The 21,173-nt window shown below is 39.1% G+C and overlaps 2 protein-coding genes and 1 long non-coding RNA gene across 3 annotated transcripts; 1 reads left to right on the forward strand and 2 right to left on the reverse strand.

The window, feature by feature from the left end:
- The first annotated feature begins 264 nt into the window (after positions 1 to 264).
- srprb (SRP receptor subunit beta) lies at positions 265 to 10,369 on the forward strand. The gene is made up of 7 exons (XM_057351553.1): positions 265 to 464; positions 560 to 654; positions 825 to 902; positions 3,254 to 3,336; positions 3,434 to 3,570; positions 4,749 to 4,803; positions 10,151 to 10,369. The coding sequence occupies exons 1-7, from the start codon at positions 320 to 322 to the stop codon at positions 10,362 to 10,364; spliced, it is 807 nt and encodes a 268-aa protein (XP_057207536.1). The 5' UTR covers positions 265 to 319; the 3' UTR covers positions 10,365 to 10,369.
- Positions 10,370 to 11,175: 806 nt separating this feature from the next.
- wdr53 (WD repeat domain 53) lies at positions 11,176 to 13,900 on the reverse strand. Its single transcript, XM_057351547.1, has 3 exons — positions 13,848 to 13,900; positions 11,860 to 12,355; positions 11,176 to 11,766 (listed from the first exon to the last, which is right to left on the reverse strand). Exons 2-3 carry the CDS (start codon positions 12,352 to 12,354, stop codon positions 11,179 to 11,181), a joined length of 1,083 nt encoding a protein of 360 aa, XP_057207530.1. The 5' UTR covers position 12,355; positions 13,848 to 13,900; the 3' UTR covers positions 11,176 to 11,178.
- A 2,144-nt stretch (positions 13,901 to 16,044) lies between these two features.
- LOC130565032 (uncharacterized) lies at positions 16,045 to 17,861 on the reverse strand. The gene is made up of 4 exons (XR_008964324.1): positions 17,725 to 17,861; positions 17,319 to 17,383; positions 16,858 to 16,957; positions 16,045 to 16,589 (listed from the first exon to the last, which is right to left on the reverse strand). It is a non-coding gene; the product is annotated as an uncharacterized LOC130565032 (long non-coding RNA).
- Positions 17,862 to 21,173: the final 3,312 nt, after the last annotated feature.

The raw sequence follows: 21,173 nt of genomic DNA on the forward strand, positions 1-21,173 counted from the left end.
TTCACTGACTGAAATATGACAATTCTCTCGTAATGTACTCACCCTAACGCCATTTCTTCTGTAGAACACATATGAAGGTTTTATAAAAACATCGGTCACTTCATATAAGTGACGGATAAAAACGCCAATCATTATAGCTTACAGCACGTCTGTCTTTGCTATTTTCACGTATTAATTAAAATAAATACAATATAGCAAATTAAAATATGTCTATAGACAAGCGACGTCATCGCGGCGTATTTAATATTCATGAGCTCGCGCGCTGAAGTACACGTGTCATCATCCATTTCCGCCGTGTTGTGAGCAGCACGCGCCAAGCATGGAGGAGAAAATTAATTTAGATTTAGAGGATTTCTCCTCAGAGCCTGCACTGCTGGACACTTTCATCAAAGAAGTACAGAATCAAGATCCTCTGTTTATCATCGGGATATTTGTGGCACTTGCGGTTGTAATTCTCACTGTCGGTAAGAAGCGTGATGTATGCACGTCATGATTGCAGTTGTTTATAGCGGATCTACAGTTTGTGTTTTGTTGTTAATGTCATGTGGTTCCTGTGCAGTTTTCTTCGGAAATGTGTTTGGCTCCAGCAAAGTGAGGAATGTTGTGCTTCTGCTGGGATTGTGTGACTCTGGCAAAACACTGTTGTTCACGCGAGTGAGTTAACGTTACACGTTCTCGTTACATACTAGGACTAGGTTTGCCCCGAATAGCATTAAGTGCTGATATGGCGTTAACAAATAACGTTACACGCCATTCGACAAGATGTGCTGCTACGCAATAACACTGCAATACAATGTTGTGTTGTGTGTGTTTTGTTTTTGCAGTTACTAACAGGAAGGCTTTTGAGAACTCAGACGTCCATTACAGAGAGCAGCGCATCATACACAAGCAAAAATGACAGAGTAAGTTTGTAACGTTCCTGGCTCAAAATGAGGCGGAGGTGGAGCCAACCTGATCTTGTACACACACACACACACACACACTAGCACGTGTAGGCCTACTGTACTTTTAAGTGGCTTAATTAACCAAACACTTTGCATATTAAACGTTATAAAAATTTGATGAAAATGACAATTATTAAGTTATATAAAATATTACTTTGATTCAACCAAACAGAAATGTTTTAAATCAAATAAAGCTTTTTATGCTTTTAAACTAACTTGTCAGCCCACAATAGCCAACTAAATTAACCAGTCTTGCTAAATGAGCAAAGCTCATTCAAATCCTGCGTTCTCTTGTGGTTCACTGAGCTTTAAATGATTCACTGATCTTTTACATTCGCAAGTGATTGAAAAGTTTCAACGAATCGGTGAGTCATTCTGATCGCAATGTGCGTGCGTTCGTTCATACTGGACCATCTGCACAGCTCAAAACATTACAATGATGTACGCCACGTTAATTTAAGAAACCTTTTAAGAAATTGAACGTACTAAGATGTAAAACAAACAATATTCACCTGAACAGCCGCGAAACACAGTTAAAACCGCTCCTAATATAGCTGTTGTACTGCAACTCTTCAGCGCCTCACTGTGCGGATAACGAAACAGCGCCTCTTATGGGGCGTAATGGCGCAACTGCAGTTACAAATGACGGTATGTGTGTTGAGTCTGTTGAATGAATACACGCAGTGTTTTTTGTGAAGACACGACACATCATTTTGGCGAGAGCGGCACGAAATTTGACGGAGGCAATTTTTCTATGTAGGAAAAACCCTGCGTTCACATGGACACACTGAGTTTAAATCGGAAGGAAATCATTCAGAGTAAGAGATCCGAACATAGTGTTTATATGAACGCTAATATAAAGTGATCGGAACTGATTGATCCAACTTTGGATCCTGATAGTACACTACACCCCATTTTACGTCTATTTGACTTCTGCATTTACAGGTTCATTATCAAAAAAAATAGAATATCGTGAAAAAGGTCAATATTTTTCACGCAAATATACCTCCCATTTCTGCATAATGACAAAAAATTCACCCGTTGGGGTGGTTAGATGAGCTAAAAAGCTATGCTTGACAAGTAATTTTTTACCTTAATGAAAATAAAACTGAGATTATCCTTTTTGGTTCCAAGGAGATCATTGATCTTAACTTCAACCTTGACTCCCTTTCTCCATACCAAACCCAGTGTGCCAGAAACTTGGGCTTTTTACTAGACAGCAGTCTCAAATTTGACAAACAGATTAATGCTGTTGATAAATCTTGTTTTTATCATATTCGCCGCCTTGCCAAAGTCAAGCCCTTTTATCCATGAACAAATCTGAGACGGCCATTCATGCATTTGTGTCATCTCGCCTGGACTATTGCCACTCACTTTATGTTGGTGTCTCTGTCTTCTATCTCATGTCTTCAGCTAGTACAGAATGCTGCTGCCAAACTTCTTACAGGGAAGCACAAGCACGATCATGTCACACTCTTCTTACGCTCACTGCACTGGCTTCCTATCAAATACAGGATTGATTTAAAAATCTTATTGGCCCGGTTTCCCAGACACAGTTTAGCTTAAGCCAAGATATTTATGTCGCTTTTATAAAAATACCTTAGAAGAATACATTACTGGTGTGCATCTTGAGACAAAACAATGGCACTGATATATTTTAAGATATTTCTGGGCAAGTCATATTCAGTTAAGACAGGTCATACATTCATTTTAGTCTGGGACTAGCCTTAAGCCTTGTCTGTGAAACCGGGCCATTGTTTGTTTATAAAGCCCTTAATAATCTAGCTCCTCGATATCTAACAGATCTCCTGCTCCCATACATTCCCCCCAGAACCCTGAGATCTTGTGAGCTTGGGTTACTCATGGTTCCCAGATCAAGACTACAAAATCGAGGTGATCGCGCCTTTGCCACTATTGGCCCAAAACTCTGGAATAGCTTTCCATTGCATGTTAAAACTGCGCCATCTATCTCCAATTTTAAAACCAGACTCAAAACACACTTATTTTCTCTTGCTTTTAATGTTTATTCTTATCTTATTTTTGATGATGTTGCTGAATGTACTGGTATACTCTTGTTTTAGTTATTTTATCTGCTTGTACAACACTTTGGTCTGCTTCGGTGGTTTTTTAAATGTGCTATACAAATAAAGATTGATTGATTAGTCTTTGTCGATTGTCCATGGGCTCTATTGAAATCCATCTAGTGAGCCGCCATATTGAGCGTTGCATTCATAGTAATAGTAGTGGCATATTTTCAATTACAATGTAAAACCGTGTCTCATGTAATGTGTGTGTGTGTGTGTCTTCAGGGCACCAGCTGGACTCTCATCGATGTTCCTGGACATGAGAGTTTAAGATCTCAGATTGTGGAGAAGTACAAGGCCATTGCTCGGTGAGTTATGAAGATCAAAACACTGCTGAGAAATACCATTCACTACACAATTTAACTGATCTTAAATGAATCCAGATGTCTTTCTGTTGTGATGTAGAGCCATCGTGTTTGTGGTGGACAGCAGTGTGTTCCAGAAGGACGTCAGAGATGTGGCTGAATTTCTCTATTCGATCCTTACGGACAACATCGTAGCAAAAAATGGCCCGACTCTTTTAGTAGCCTGCAACAAACAAGGTAAACGTTTCGTGATTTTACATGCACAAGCTGTTTATTTCCTTTTTACATGACCGCGTCAATGCAACGCAAAATTAATCGCAGATGACAATTTTAATAGAGGTTAAAGTTTTAATCCACGATTTGTTAATCTCTGTTTAAAATTAAGTGGTGAAACTCAATTTGAATTCAACAAACCCTACATTAGCTCTAAGCTCTGTTTACTTTAATCCTTGTTGGTGCAACCCACCCCTAATGTTGTTGTTACAACACAACCTCTTGTGTAAAAATAAATAATACTTTGTTGATAAATGTGCAGTCTTTAAATGTAAATCTGTCACTACGGTAACAGGCAAAATAACTCTGTTTTTAGATGTTGTGCATTCCAAGGAATATCACTTAAACAATTGGGTTGTTTAAATGAGTTATCTGGTTTTGCAAATGATCTCTTCATGTGGTTGTCTATCCTAGACACTTAGCAGACCATGGACTATTCTGATTATATGTATCTATCTAAATGCATCGGAGGTCTCATCATTTTCACCTTTTTTCACCCCAATGAGTTTGCATCCCTGCTTATGAAACTCTGCTGCGAAGCAGGGTTAACCCTACACAGAAATGTACATCACGGGGCACACTGATGTTATCCAATCATAGCAGTGGGAATTTACTTCAAAGTCTTCAATGCGGCCCGCACATAAAAACCGAGCGTTTCTCTAAAAACCAGTGTAGAAAATAGCCTATTACTTATTGATTTTGATGTTTTTGAATGTAATAACCACGTGAACGTCATAAGTAGACAACAGTATAAAATAATAAAAAAGGCCAGTTCATGACACCTTTAATTGTGAAATATCCATTTATTGCACCTGTTGTTCATGAGAATCCACTAGATGGCGCCGTGTTTAGTGATATGTTGTGGATATGCAAGCGAAGCAGAAGCATAAAATAAGGGTGCTCTGATCAGGATTTTTGGGGCCGATCACCGATCGGCTGATACCGATCACAGGAGCCTTCTATTTATCATGTAGTTGTATTATTTAACAATAAAAAAAACCCAGGTCTATATTACCTAATGAATTAAGAGATGACAACTTGCAAACAACATATTCCTCTCCCTTTTTAGAGACCATTTAGTCTGCTCATGTTTTAGCTTGGCTGTGTGCTTGTTGTTTCAGTTTTTTGTGTTCTCTTTTTAGATGTAACTATGGCCAAATCAGCTAAATTAATTCAGCAGCAGTTGGAGAAGGAGCTGTGAGTATCACGTCTTTGTCACAATTATAACACTGCAAAAACGTTCAGAAAGTTCATTAAAGGGTTAGGGAAACACAAAATAAATCATGTGCTTCCTGGCAACATATTGATGTTTTAAGAAGTACAAACTGAACTGAACATTATTTGTAACATTATATCTAGGACTGGGCGGTATGACTGTAAATGCCTTTACCGCGTAGTAAATTTGGGGCTTTCACATGGCCATGGGTTTAGTGAAATCCTGTAATAATACTATGTGATTTTTCCTTATAAATACGGATTTCCGTATTTTTTGACCTCGCTGGAATCACCCGCGGAAATAGCATAAATTTGACTTATTTTAGTTTGTGATGGATTGGGGGGGGGGGTTGGGGATGTGGGCAGTCATCACACAGCCGGTCAACAGGATCTTTTCTACGCTAAGGATCCTGCTCGACCAATCACCTTCCTCCCATGTTGTTATGGAAACGACAGGTCTCGCTACTCGCTTGTCATTGGTTAGCTGTGAAAAGGAACTTGACGTAGGGCGTTTTTTCAGAAAAGTTGAACTTTTTTCAATTTAAAATGACGCACTGAGCTGCAGAAAAAGACGCCGGCGCTGGCGTTTAAAAAAGCGCTCGGGACATTTTTTTGAAAACACTGTTTACTCCATAGGATTATAATGTAAAACAGACGCTAGCAGCTTCAAAAAAGAAGTCAGGTCTGAACACGGCCTTATAACGTTTCACAGTTTAAAACTTTAAGCTTCCCGGCCGTTTCCATGGTGACTCGTGAAATCTGGATAACTTTCTGTAGGTTGATAAAACTTACCCTTCAAACGTGTTCTTGAACCCACAAGGCTTGGGTTAATCAACACAGAGTTCAGGGTTTAGCTGACAGTAAGTTAACCATGCTTTCTGGAATACACCCCTGAACCTTTGATTTAACTGTGGCATGCGTGGGATTTTTTCTATGACAGTGAGTAGGTTTATTTGGATTGTCTAATCTTATTAGATCTGAAATGTTTGAGAGCCCCTAATCTTGCATATGTTCTTCAAATGATTAAAATGCTCATTGTGAAGGTTTTGACAGAGAATGTGAAAATAACTCATAACATTTGCTATACATTATAAAACTGTGCTGTTCATTTAGAACACTTAAATTACCTATAGGCCACGCACACACTGCAAAGTTTCGGGAGTGACAACCGCATTGAAATGCCGGAGAGAACGATAAAGAATCGTTCCATGTGTACAGAGCGGGAGTTACTCCTGCATATTGCGAGTAGATTTTTTTAGGTTTATTTTGGGTTTATTATCCCTGTTTGCTGATTTTTCAACTAAAATATCTGGCAACACTGTCACTTGACCACAGGGCCAGTGGTTTTAGCAACTAGCCCTGTTCAAAACATGTGAATGGGTCATAGTATAGCAACAGTTCTAACCCAGTGGTTCTCAACAGGGGGCCCAACTGACTTCTGAGGGGGCCTCAAGATGACCAATAATTTAAAAAGACAAAAATAAAATGTTGTGAGTGGGAAGAGGGCCTTTAAACATGATTAAGTACAGTGTGGGACCTTGGAGTCAAAAAGTAGAGAACCCCTGTTCTAACTCTATATTGTAATGTCATGTCTGCTGCACAAATACAGTTAGGGCCATAAATATTTGGACCGATGCACATTTTTTGTTATTTCAGCTGTGTATCAATATGTTTTCGAGTTACAGTTTTATAATAGATATTGTCTTAAAGTGAACACTTTCAGCTTTATTTATAGTGTATTCACATCCAGATTATCTGAAGGATTTAGGAATTACAGCTCTTTAATATGAAGCGCCCCCCTTTTTCAAGGGACCAAAAGTAATGGGACAGTTGAATAAAAAGCTGTTTTATTCACATGTATGGGCTTTTCCTTAAATAATTTTGTCATAAATGAAGCATGTTAAAGGTCTGGAGTTGATTCTACATGTGGTGTTTGCATTTGGAAGCTGTTGCTGTGAACCCACATCATGGGGTTCAGGGAGATCTCCATGCAAGTGAAACAGACCATAGTTAGATTTTAAAAACACTACACATCCGTCAGAAAGATGCCAGGAACATTAAGAAATCAACAATTTGGTACATTCTAAGAAAAAAACAACACACCGCTGAGCTCAGTAACAAAACAATCCTAGGCGTCCATATGAGATCAAAGTGGTGGATGATGATATTATCCTCTCCATGATGAAGAAAAACACCTTCACAACGTCCGGACAAGTGAAGAACACTCTCCAAGAGGTAAATATGTCAATGTTTGTCAATCAAAACAATAAAGAGAATACAAGGAAAAAATAGAGAGGGTTCACAACAAGGTGCAAAAGCCTCAAGAATAGGATGGGTAGATTAGACTTCTGAAATAGCCGAACAAGCTCTAGAAAGCATTTTTTTGGAGAGATCAAATTAATTTCAGCCTGCATAAGACTAAAAAGAATAAAAGATATGGAGAAGGCTTGGAATATCTCATAATATGAGCATACAACATCTTCAGTAAAATAGTGTTCAGGCAGTGTGATTCCTTTCCATGCATGACGTCCTCAGGCACTGGGTCACTGGTGTTTTTTTTTGGTGATGTAACCGAAGACAGAAGCATCCGGATTAATTCTTCACTTGTCTGGACGTGGTGAAGGTGTTTTTCTTCATCATGGAGAGGATAATGTCATCATCCACCACTTTGATCTCATATGGACACCTAAGATTGTTTTGTTACTGAGCTCAGCTGTGTTTTTTTTCCCCCAGAATGTCCCAAATTGTTGATTTGGCCGCTCTTAATGTTCCTGGCATCTTTCTGACGGATGTGTAGTGTTTTTAAAATCTAACTATGGTCTGTTTCACTTGCATGGCGATCTCCCTGAACCCCATGATGTGGGTTCACAGCAACGGCTTCCAAATGCAAACACCACATGTAGAATCAACTCTAGACCTTTAACATGCTTCATTTATGACAAAATTATTTAAGGAAAAGCCCATACATGTGAATAAAACAGCTTTTTATTCAACTGTCCCATTACTTTTGGTCCCTTGAAAAAGGGGGGCGCTTCATATTAAAGAGCTAATCTGGATGTCAATACACTCTAAATAAAGCTGAGAGTGTGCACTTTAACACAATATCTGTTATAAAACTGTAACTTGAAAACATATTGATACACAGCTAAAATAACAAAAAATGTGCATCTGTCCAAATATTTATGGCCCTAACTGTATGTTTTCCGTACAGCTGCCTTGCAACAATGCAAACCAGTAAAAGAGCTCTACTGAGCTGTGAAGTACTCAACATCTGTCCTTGACAGAATATATCTTAAAATATTTCTGGTCCTGGAGAGTCACTGACCGTTTCTCAAGAACGCAAAGAACGGTCTTGCGAAGCAGCCTCAGAAGAACAAGCTTGGATGGAAGTGCCGCAGTGACTTTAAGCGGGTTCTGTACACGTGCAAGGCTACATTCGATGCATCCTTGATATCGAGAGCACATCCGGGTACTTTCATGCGTTTTCTGTTCTTGAGTATTGGATCTCGACTTTGACGGCTATTGATGACTTAAAGTGAGAACACAAGGACACAAGACCGCTGAAGAACTCTTACTGAGAAATGGCCACTGTCCGGCAGAGTTTAACCCGCTTTAGCACACTTGCCTTGAAGTTTTCTAGCGGTGCAGTCCAAACGGGATATATTGCCATTCGGGAAGGGGACACCATACAAAATGTCACTCCAAATAAAGAGAAAGACGTTTTTATTGCTCCTTTTGCAAAGTGAATTTTAAATGGACACAATAAGAGATACAATTGAGTTTTCCCTAGAGTTTACACATCAAGAGCTGTACTCTTTGAAGGGAATAGGCATAGGGATGATCAGTTCGGAATGGAACGAAGGGTAGTTGTCCTGAAAGTCTTGATTACCTGCTTCCGGTGTTTCATTAGGGTTGAAACTAAACTCTCCAGGACCAGAAAGACCCATCCCTGACTCAAACTATACGCTGTTATAATAAAGACTCCATCTGGACTGTTAGTAACTGCTGAAAAATCACTATCTTTTTGCACTCGTGTGCTCCTTTAGATGAATAAAAATACTAACATCTGCTGAAATACTCCACATCTTCTGGTGATTCTGTGACAGACAGCAGGTCCTAGACATTTCTTCCTCTCATAAACTGTGTTTACATGGACACATCGGATTGAATTTAATCAGATTGTGCAATCTGAATGTAGTGTTTACATGAAAGGTCAATTAAGTGATCTGATTGATGTGCGTGTTTACATGACAAACTTCAAATCCGATATAATCTGCTGACATGCGCACACTGCACAAGTGTTCACCTAAATACCAACTAAAACAGTGTTTTAAATCACATGTTGTGTATATTTTATTAAGAAAACTGCAAATTTACAGTTTATAAAGGCAGAGTAATGTCTGGTGCCAATAAGCATAAGCACATCTGATACGGTTTTACCATGGCAAAACTGCCAAGACCCACCAGAGCGTCTGCAGGAAAACAATAATTCAAATAAATGTTTAGCAACAGCTAATACCGAACTTTAGAAGTGATAATATGCGGATTCATATATCAGCATTGACGGTAAAGAGACGGGCGCGGTGGACGCGGGTATCATTATAATATTCACAAAACGGCTACTCAAACAATGTTAAAAGCACAGATGTGTTTATTTCACAGACACCAGCATAATAATGTACAATTAATAATGCAAAATAATGTCTACATATCAATGAAGCAAGGTCGTTACAGTGATTTACTATGGTAAAACCAGTAAATCCTTCCAAAGCACATGCAAGTAAACTATACATATAATAAATGTTCGGTACTACGAATACAAATGAAATTTTATTCTTCGATATTTTAGTAGCCTATGTTTGTACATTTGCTAATGTATCACGTTCTAAAAAGAAACTGAGAAATTGTGTTTAAAAACTCACTCCAGGAAAACAGTTGACATTTAGAATGTTCCTTTAGAGATGACAAGCATATGAAAATGTATACCGCTTTGACAGATTGATGACTTATGGTTTCTCTAGCAACAGCTGCTCGTTCTGTGTCATTCGCCCTTATATCTGTACGAGCCAGCCTCGTCTTTGCACATGCGCACAACTTCCTACTTCGGTTTTCAATCAGATCAATCGTTTACATGTCCTATCAAGCAGATTACAAACGGCATAAACCACCCCTTACAATCCGACTGAAATTTCAATCATCTTGGGCATTTTTAATCTGATTGACGTGTTTATATGGAACATTTTCATTCGGATTGGACGTTTAATCAGATTACACTGGTCCATGTAAACGCAGCTAATGACATGTTTTTAATCATGTGTTTGTTGTGCAGGAACACCCTGAGACTCACCCGATCAGCAGCGCTCTCGTCTCAGGACGGGCCTGTGGGGACTGCCTCTGTGTTTCTGGGGAAGAAGGGCAAAGATTTCGACTTCTCTCAGTTGACTAATTGTGTGGAGTTTATTGAGTGCAGTGCACGTGAAAGTAAAGGAGAAGACGGAGATACTGATGTTGATGCGCTGGAAAAGTTTCTGGCCAAACTCTGACTTCAACCTTTAATAACTGGAATCATTCAGACATTTGTTATACGTAATGTTGTGCACACATGAATAGATACAGGACATTGTGTGTTGTGTAACAACTTGTGTTGCTTTAGTTTTCAGTTGGTTAAAATCATTGTGGCTCTCAGAATGAAACTGAAGTGAGGTTCGTGTTTTACACACTGTATTCAACACGTGTTGTGTCTGTTTTGATTGTCATCAGAGTCTTAAAACTCAATGTTCAATCATTGGTTTTTAAAGCCTGATAAAGCCTTGACCTGATAAAGGAGTGTTCACCCAAAAATACAAGTTCATCATTTATCCATGCTCAAAAAGCACACACACGTGTCATTAAAGTGGGTTAATAATGTGTCCTAAATAAAAACCCTATAAATTGTTCATCTAATGAAACTGAACCCACGAGAGCTCTTACTGTAAATGTGGCAACACATTACAAACTTAAATCTCATTGGATGGCTTGTCTTTTGAGAATAGTTGTCATATAATGAAGTTTCACTGTGGTGTTTTTAATATGCATCTCGTTCCTATAATAACCAATGCCAATCTAGCAGCCCAAATTAGTGCAGTGTTTCAGACATGCTTTTTTGGGGCATTTTAAGTGATACAACTATGAAATGCAGTGTGACATTAAATCTCAAGAACCAGTGAGATTTATACTTATGGATGTCACCACATTTAAATTTAGTACTGTCCGGGTTATTTTTCATAACACCAAACATTTCAACAATGAATCATAACTTCATACATTATACACACGTGACCTGCAGCTCAAAGCACTGAGAAAGATTTTAGATGGACATTACAGCTTGTCCAGCGAGTACACCGACAGCTCGGGACTTTGGTCCGTCACCAGTAGACTGGGCTTCCCCCTTAACACAGCCGGACACAGCCAGTTCACTTTATCCCCGTGATTTAAACTCAGTTTCGGCTCGACTCTTGTACGCGTTTCTGATTCAGATTCCTCCTGTGTGCTCATCTGTGATTTCGGAGTCTTTGCTCGGGCTTTAGATCTCTTCTTGCGGGCGGTCATCTTGTTGTCGAGCGGCGCTGCAGCGTCTTCACTCAGGTCCCATAGAGCCAGCAGTCCATCGTTCCCTCCCGTGGCCAGCCAGTATGGATGAGACATGAAGTTGAGGAATCGCGCCTGTGACACTCCCTGACTGTGAGCTTTAAACACGCTCCGTCCTCTGAGCCTGGAGTCTGCAGACACCCGCAGCAGATGAACGCAGCCGTCCTCGGCTGCGCAGGCAAACACGTCACCGCAAGAGGCAGCGTCGACGCAGTGTGCCAGCGGAGGATTAAACATCTGCCCTGCGCCTTCCACCGACCCGTCCTGTAGACTGCAAGACCACAGCGGACGAACCTTAGGAAGAGTCCACAGCATCACCTGCAGCATAACACCCAAAACACCCTCATCATTCACTCGGGCTGCATCACACGGTAAGAGACATATTATGGGATGTCTTCAGCTTGTCTTTACCTGCATGTCAAGACCAGCAGACAGTAAACTCTGTGGCCGATGAGGACGGAAGGTCACAGAAGAGCAGATGTTGACGTGTTTCCGCAGGGTCCGGGTCACTTTCTCCAGCTGCGTGTCTATCACCGTCACGACTCCAGAATCATCGGCCACGACGAGCACGCCACCTGTTTCGTTCACAGACAGCGAGTTGATTTCCTCCTCCGCCACATCCCGCAGTTCAGTCACGGTGGTCTTCAGATTCCTGGGGTCGAGGACACTGACGCTCTGTCCGTGAGAGGCGTACAGCACGCAGGGCGACGACGGGGAGAACGCTACGCTCGTAATGTCCCCATCGCCGCGCACGTGCAGTTTAGAGAGCGGCGATCCGTTGTGATTCCACAGCGTCACTTCACCTCCTTCTGCTCCGGTGGCCATCAGCTGCTCTGATCCACAACAAACACCAGCGCAGAGCACAGATGACACGTGACCGCCGCTCCATCTCTGTGACGTCATCATCCTGACACAAACACACATGTCATTAAACACGATAGAATGTTTATGTTTAGGGCTGCACGCATTAAAGTTCTGCGGCCGGTTGCAAGAAACCCCTCAGTAACAATACTGTTACAGATAGAATGAAGGGCCCTGGGCCCGGTTGCATAAAGTACCTTAAGTGTAATTTTCCCTTAAGTGTGTCCTTAAGTATACCTCAAGTTTTACTTAAGTTGTTCTCCTATTGTCGTTGGTAAAGGAAAATCACCCCTCAAGTGTCACACTTAAGGGAAAAACTTAAGGTGCTTTATGCAACCGGGCCCTGGTCCTCAAACGCATGCTGACTTGACTTTTCCTGAACAGTATTTATAACTTTCACACGATGTAAATGAATGGCGATTAAAGGCTTTTCCACGCTTTAATGCTAATAATCGGAGCTAATAAAACTAAAATGGATGGTGAAAATGACATATTTGTCAGTTAATTTCAAACGTTGATCTAACTGACTGGAACTACCCGTGCATTAAATGGTTTTATACCATGGTCTTTATGAATACTGGATTCTGATTGGCTGGAAGGTGTGCATTAAAACACTTTAACGCACAGGTAGCTCCAGTAACTGACAAAATCACTGTAATTTTCACCTGTTTGACCTAAAATTTCACTGTAAACATCAATAAAAGATTTAACTTGGCAAATGACCATCGTATAAGCGGGATAATCCACGGCTAGCCGTGCGTTAAAGGATTTTTAGCTCCGCTTCGCGTCGGGTGGTTCTCGGCCTCCACGTCGTGCATTAAAACCCATTAAGGCACGGCTAGCTGTAGATTGTACCTTAATTAAAGCACACCTTCCAGCCAATCAGAATCCAGTATTCAAACAGACCATGGTATAAAATGTAAACTAATCACTTCTCTCACCCACGATCACTACCACTCCTCATAAACATGCGAGCTGGTGCTTTTACATAAACATCGCCAAGACATCTCGATGTCATTTCCGTATTTGATAGATAATTAAGTCAGCATCTTGCATCCCTATAGTCATAAAGTTTAGATATGGCCGAGGGTTGTGTTTTCTTTCAGCAGGGATGTATTTGTATTTGACTGAAACTCCAGAATCTGAATCCAGCGCGCTGGAAGTCTGCAGCAGAGCGGATGATTTGTTTTAGACAGATTTCAGTCAAAATAACCGACCGTCTGCACTCGCTGATTCCACGTGAACGCGACTTCAGAAGTGGTAAGTTTCTGATAGCACGTGCAAGCAGCATTCATTGATATCTTTAAGCATCACCTTTACTAACATGAAAAAGTGGCGGAAATAAAAAAAATGATTTGTTTATCGTTTTGTCACGTGCCAAAATCGAATTATTATAAACCATCATTAAAACGTTTAAATACACGTGCCAATTTTACTGTGTGATCTCTGTTTAAATCGAGACTTGAATACATCGTAAACTGTGCACATGCTTGATTCTGCTCTTGTGTTGTTATTGTTAAAATGAGAATTAAGAAAACCTGTTCTGAACTGCAGTCGCTCCTGCGCCCGCGTCGCCCGCTGATGACGTCACGCATCGCGCAAATCCAGTGACGTATGTAGGGGAGCGCATGGGCTGCGTCCGAAAACGCATACTTAATACCATAGACATTTTTTTATTGAGTACAACATTTTTATACAAAAAAGGTATCATGCGGAGCCCGTCTGGTCACCCCTCGGAGAAAAAAAACAAGACCCGCAAATCCGTGGCCACAGTTTTGTAATTCGTTCCCTCAGTTTAAAAATCCGTACTCACAGATTCTAAAACTGTTCCCACAGTTTACAAAACCGTGCTCTCGGATTTGTAAACAGTCCCCTCAGTTTTTGAAATCTGTACCCACAAATTCATAATCTGTGCCCACGCTTTCGCAATCCGTTCGAACTGTAGCCTACTCGCGGAATTGAAGCCTCTGTACACTGAAGCTTTGACAATTACACATAGGAATGTTTGCATGTGATTTGACGGTTTATTTTAATACATATCAATAATCTAAAAAACGTGCATTCTGTCTGACACACACTTGAACACTTTACAGTTAGTCAGGGAAGTCATTCCCTTTAAATGCTATTGAGCTTTAAAATTTGTATATTTATGAATGAGCCCATACAGCAGTGAAACACATAGGAATATTTGATTTAACGGTTTATTATAATAAATATAAAAGGTGTGCATTATATCTGACACACACATGAACACTGTACAGTTAGTCTTGTGGCTATAAATCATTCCCTTTTAATGCTTTTGAAGTTGGAAAAGGGTATTTTAATGTGTATGTAACTTTAGAAATGGTCCCTAAATTCTCAAATATAGAAAGTTTAATGTCAAACCAACTTTATGCCAGTGAACCCCATGCTTTATATGCGCCACGCGCTCGTGTGTAAACACATTAAGACAATTTATAATATAATCTAAAATAAAACAGTATACAATATTCGTTAATGTTCCTGTAGGAGCTTGTTCTGTTGACAGACAGAGGCTTCAATTCCGCGAGTAGGCTACAGGAAGATAATCTGGTATGGAAGGCTCAACACAGTAGAACCATATTATTTCCAGACAAAATAAATATTCCAACAAACCATAAAGCAAAACATAAAACATAAATAAACATAATAAGAAAGTAAATAATATAAAAAGACTAAAATACAACAGATTATACAATACAAACAACTTAAATCATTTTAATGCCTTTTGATTTTTAATTTTACTAAGGGCATCTGCGAAGTATTTTAGATCCTTTTTAAATACAATAAAAATGTAAAAAAAAATTATATCAATTAAATTGTTCAAAACAGAGCGCTCTTTGGTAATTCCATACAATACAACTTGTGAAGCGAGAGTGAAACCATCAGCAACTATACCCCTCTCCATCCAGTCCTGCAGAGCTTTCCAGAAAGACCGAGACAAATAACAAGTAAAAAATATGTGTTCTGTATCTTCAAATAAATGTTTGCACAAATGACAAGGCACATTTTCAAAATTACACTTTAAATATAAAAATGTGTTGGAAGGATATATATCATTTCATATTTTAAATTGTAATTCTTTTACCTTGGGGAGAATAGGAAATGTTAAATAAGCTGTTCTGAAATATTTTACAGTATTTTTATCAAATGTATGATCGTATTTATTTCTTAATATTTCACATGGGTAACCCACTGCGCAAAGATACGTCCAAACGACGTCTTATGTACGTCATTTCTGCACGTCCAATTTGGGTCCTCTGAAGGTGCGGACTGTGACGCCAGACGACGTCTTTTTTTCAACATCTTCCGAACGTCCAGTATTGACGTCCACAGGACCTCTGTATAGGGGTTAATTGTATTACAAATGTGGTCGTTGTTGACGTCTTTTCTACATCAAATTTAAAATATTTTTTATACATTTAGACGTTTTTATAAGGCTTCTAGGCTCTGTGCATAACTGTAGTCCCATTTCAGAAGATGGCATCCTGTTCAAGTTCATTATCCTTTAGCTTCATTTGACTGTCACAGCAGCAGATGTTAACTGGAAAAGCATACAAAGGTGTAACATGCATTTCCAGTTCAAACCTGCTGCTGAGCCAAACGAAGCTATAGGAAAATGAACTGGTACAGGAAACAGGTCCTCAACTTTCTGGAAACACATGGGACTACAGTTATACACAGAGGTTTACAAATAAATCACAATTCAATCACCACTCATTTATTTCCATCTTTATTTTTATTCACTTTCACAAACATGTCACTAATAAAGCTTTGACTTGTTGAATTTCCTGCCAACTACCAGTAAAAACAAGGAACGTGAATTGAATGGCTTGCATGCAGACATCACTTCAATGTTGTGTATCAGTTGAAGCCAACATGCTTTACCTTTGATTGTCTGCCGAAACTAAAATGAAAGTGAAACTACCAATAATAGAAAAGGATTGATGGATTCATTAACCCCCATCTTAACCCAGCAGAACAGTTAACTTTCTAAAATCAACACTGAGGGTAAAATAAAAATAAGAAAATAATTACAGTGTTTTGAGGTAAGAATCCAACCATAAGCAACTATACTGAACACAGAAAAGAAGACAATGTACAAAAGCTATGTAAACAAAACTATGACAAGATGCACCACAGTGGATAATCAGTGGCTGCTGCATGTCCTCCACTTCTTTGCGGTGCATGCTTCAGATGTTCTGAAGCGTTCATCCCCATGAAGTCCTCTGTGGCTGTGTCATCAAATATCATGACTCCATCTGCACAAGTAAAATAAAAGACAGATTATTAGAAATATGCAAAGGCAATCTGCAGTCATTACACAAAGTCCCTTTACTCATAAGCAAAACTACCAATACTGGATTGATACAATACCACCTAAGCAAATGATAAAAAAGCCATGGTAGACAGTTAGCATTGTATTTTAAATGTCAACAGGGAAGGACATGTTTTGTCCAATCAAGTCATTATTCACAGATTGGCAGGAGCTAATTATTTTCCCTTGATCAACATGAAATATGGGCTTACCTTTCATTGCTCTATAAACCTGTGTCTTCTCCAAAGATTCCATGCCCTTTTTCCCTTCCCATTCATACTGAATTGCACCATCAGGGCTCAAGTGAAGAGCCTAAAGAAAATAGATAACATTTATAATTCAACGTAAATGATATATGTAGGAATAACATTATGCATGTCATAAACCCTTTATACTACGTTGAGTAGTGTCTTCTACAGTGGTCCCCACCTTTTATCCCTCTACAACATATCTCCTTGTCCCTGAAAAGCTGGTCTATAAGCTCACAATGCATTGTGTTGTGAACTTGAAATGGAGTATTTTTAATTGAAAAATGCCAAAAAAAAAAAATACCAAGGGGTGGACAAGAGTTAAGCAAGAAAAAACGACAAATGAACCGATGCATTGTTCAGACATTTAAAACCACAGATCACCCAAACGTCACACATAATTCATACTGTATGTAGAAACATACCTGTCAAGGACATTGTGGACACAGTCCTTGGTGTTCTTCCCTCCAATTCTTGCAATTTGCAGCAACTGTTGGAATAAGTCCATGATAAAGTTGACCGACACTCCCGAGAGGAACCAAACTGTGTGCGAGTGCACTGAATTGCGTTATGCTAAGCTATCCTTTACTTCCAGACTTGTAAAACTCTCAAAGAAACAGGTCAAACTACATGTTATATGATTATATTGTACATCTTGGAAGGGAATACAGTCCTGTAGTGTTGTTAATCACTGAATGAAGCCTTATCTTATATTGGGAAGAGATGCAATGCTAATTGTACCCATAGCAGGTTTGGGTAGTTTAAGACAACAAAGCTAAAACAGCTAACACTATAAATGAACATAAAATTAAATAAGCTGACCGAATTTACCTTCAACTGAGTGGAAAACGATGATTTTGCTTTAGCTGAACAGAGCCGAACGTCGTCCACTTGCTTCAGAAGTATACGTGCCGAATGCTTGGCGTGTTGCCTCGGCCTATCAGAGTGGCGTTTACTGGTTTGGTTATGATGACTTGCTGCCTCAGCCAATCAGAGTGGCGTTGACTGGTTCAAATCATACGGTCGGGTACCACACAGCCTACAACTCGAATATTTGCTTTCGGCTAACTCAAAAGTTAGAATGCTTAATTTTCTAACCTGTTCCATTTTCTTGATAACATCTAACACATTAATCACAACGATGTAGAAAAAAACTGCGGTCCAGTCACAAAATAAACCAGAAAATTAGAGGAAAAAAAGGAAAATGTAAAACATGTACTCAATAAATAAATAATCAAATAACAGATACTGTTTACTGTTTCATCACAAATAACCTATATTCATAATCATTAACCATGTTGATATTTGTCTTAAGTAAAAAATATTACATCCATAATGTCATTTTTCTGCACATGTCTTAGACGTCCAAATGTTGAACTACATTATGACATCCACATAGGGTCATGGTTAGACGTCCAAATAGCAGACCTTGTTTGCACGTCGTGTAGACGTGCAACATTGGTTTTGGACCGACGGACGCAATATAGACATGATCTGCACGTCCATCAGACGTCTAATGTTTAGTGGGAACATGACTGGGCGATGTTTGTCTTATATATAGTATCTGTACGTGCAGAGTTTGTTCTCTATTTCAAAATCACCAATATATAATAAGGGAAGAACTGGAGTAATTTTGGAGTAGGAAAGGGAACATCTCAATAACATTTTATACCTGAGGGTATTGCATTAACAACAGTGCAGAATTGCTTTGGATGACAGGCAAATCCGTGTTTTAAAGGGAAATAATTGTAATCTAACATATTACCATTCTCATCCATTAAATCCAACACTGACCAAATATTTCTATTAACCCACTCCTCATAAAATAGAGATTTGTTTTTAAGTAGAATATATTCGTTATTCCAAATAGGAATATTGTGGGGTGTGTGTGTGTGTGTGCGTGCGTGTGTGTGTGTGTGGGGGGGGGGGGGAGGGTAAACCCTACGGTATGGGGACAAAATGTCCCCACAAAGATGGCAATATCCAAAATCCTTGTCCTTGTGGGGACATTTTTTGGTCCCCATGAGGAAACAAGCTTATAAATCATACAGAATTAACTGTTTTGAAAATCTAAAAGAGCAGACAGTTGTGTGTGATTGTTAGGGATAGGGGTAGGGTTAGGGAATATGAAATACAGTCTGTACAGTATAAAAACCATTGCGTCTATGGAATGTCCCCATAAAACATGGAAACCCAACATGTGTGTGTGTGCGCGCCAATTTACAACATCAATTTACAACATAAAATTCGATGAAGATACCGCTGACAGAACAATAGTAAATCAATGAGAGAGATTACTTTTGAGTGACAGTAAAACTGACCAATCATATCATCTTTGTAAAAGAGCGCGCTTTGTTTTTTACTAATTTTAAAACGATTTCCACCACCTGGTGGATTGTTCACAAGTAAAGAGAAAAGCAGAAAAAGCATCAGAAGTTGGTTTGCCAACCATCACAACCAGTGTTGGGGGTAACACGTTACAAGTAACGTGCATTACGTAATAAGAGTACTTTTTAAGTAACGAGTAATGTAACGCAGTTATTTTACTATACTAAATTTACATATCAATACTCGAGTTACCTTGTTTTTCAAGTAACTCGAGTTACTTTTCAGTCTAATCATTGATTTATATGAACATTTTTTTAACTGCAGAAGTGAAATTCTGAATTAAAAGTAGTGTAAACATGATCGCTCATGCTTGCGCAGAAACAGTCGCTAGTCAGACATAGGCTGTGTTCGACTGTTTGTGGCGCTGCACGCACAGACCGATCTGCAGATTTAAATGGGCATGGTCACTGTCAGAAGAAGGGTTGGGAAGTGGGCGGAGCACGGGAGAAAGAGAGGAAACAACTGTCATCTGTTAAGTCTCCTCACCAAATACCAGCATATATACAACATAATATGTTAAATGTAATTTTCCCCTCAAAATAATATTATATAATATTAGTAATATATTATATTAATCATAATTTCTTATAACACTATCGAGTTGTTTTGGCTCAACGAAGTGCTCAGCAATGCAAAGAGGATCTGTCATATCGCTTATATATTACTTAAAAAAAAAAAGAAAAAACACCCATATTTGCCAGCCCAAAATCCTCCTTTTCCCACACAGTGTTATAGGACTGGAAACTACTCTGCTGTCCCAAAAGCTCACCGGCGCCATCTTGCGCAACTAGCTGCGCTGTCAAAACACAATAAATACGCAGCGTGACACTGAAGTTAGCAGTGTCAACAGTAGGCTGAGCTCTGATGAGGTGGAGGACTACTGGTCAGGAAATATTTGAAATGTGTTTTTTAAAGAAAATAAAGGTGTGTTATAGGCTATATAGGATTGTTAAATGCATTACAGTGTTAAAGACTAAAGAACAGCAAAGTCTGGAAAACCATGAGCATCAGTTAGGTGAGAAAAAGTAATGCTAAAGTAACACAAAAGTACTTTCAGTTACTTTCCACAAAAAGTACCCAAGTACCGTATTTAGTTAGTTTTTATAGAGTAACTCAATATTGTAACTAGTTACTTTTAAAAGTAACTTTCCCCAACACTGATCGCAACAATTCAAAAGAAGAAGAAAAGCAGAAAATGTCATTCATTGTGGATGAAGTTTGTTATCAAGTCTCGGAAAAAAAACTAAAAGCTGATAAACATTGTTCAAAACGACAGGAGGAAGACTTTGTTATCAAGTCATTTGATCATGAAATTGTAAGATATTTATGATGTATAAGGCCGCCGTGCCTCAATTCATTCTGGTTGCTGAATGGTTACTAAAATAAATACTTCAGTACACTTCAGTACTGTAGTGTTCAAGTTAATCAGAGGTATATGTTTGTGGGCCGACACAAAGACCTTTGAGTTCCATACTCTAGCTTCCCAAACAGCATCATAAACTGTGTCCCAATTTGATGGCTGTGTCCTCCGGAAGTCGCATTCGAAGGCTGCATACGTATGTCTCATTTTAGTAAAATAAACACGCAACATTAACCTTTATTCCTCATAAGACGTAATCACTGTATTTAATTAATTCTTATTAATTCACTTCCTGTTTGCTGAGAGCGCGTGGTTTGAGTCGGAGCTCTTTCAAACTTATTCTTAATACATCGTTTATTCTTGTTATATCTTAAGACTTGTGTTTTAAATTGTTATTCTCCGAGGGTAAAACATATCCTTAAATATATCCCATACCAAAAATCGTACTTAAACGCACAGATAATTTATTTTTATCGGATCACTCGCTATTAGCCTCAGGCTGTTAGCATTCCCAGCCTGCCTGCTTACTGCT

This window comes from Triplophysa rosa, linkage group LG14, assembly GCF_024868665.1.
Source record: "Triplophysa rosa linkage group LG14, Trosa_1v2, whole genome shotgun sequence".
NCBI lineage: Eukaryota > Metazoa > Chordata > Actinopteri > Cypriniformes > Nemacheilidae > Triplophysa > Triplophysa rosa.

Bases quoted from the DNA above. Each gene is read 5' to 3' on its own strand.
- srprb (XM_057351553.1), top strand. From the start codon at position 320: ATGGAGGAGAAAATTAATTTAGATTTAGAGGATTTCTCCTCAGAGCCT. The intron at 655-824 runs GTGAGTTAACGT...TTGTTTTTGCAG, and splicing joins AAACACTGTTGTTCACGCGA to TTACTAACAGGAAGGCTTTT. The intron at 4,804-10,150 runs GTGAGTATCACG...TTTGTTGTGCAG, and splicing joins CAGCAGTTGGAGAAGGAGCT to GAACACCCTGAGACTCACCC.
- wdr53 (XM_057351547.1), bottom strand. From the start codon at position 12,354: ATGATGACGTCACAGAGATGGAGCGGCGGTCACGTGTCATCTGTGCTC. The intron at 11,767-11,859 runs GTAAAGACAAGC...GTTATGCTGCAG, and splicing joins CTGCTGGTCTTGACATGCAG to GTGATGCTGTGGACTCTTCC.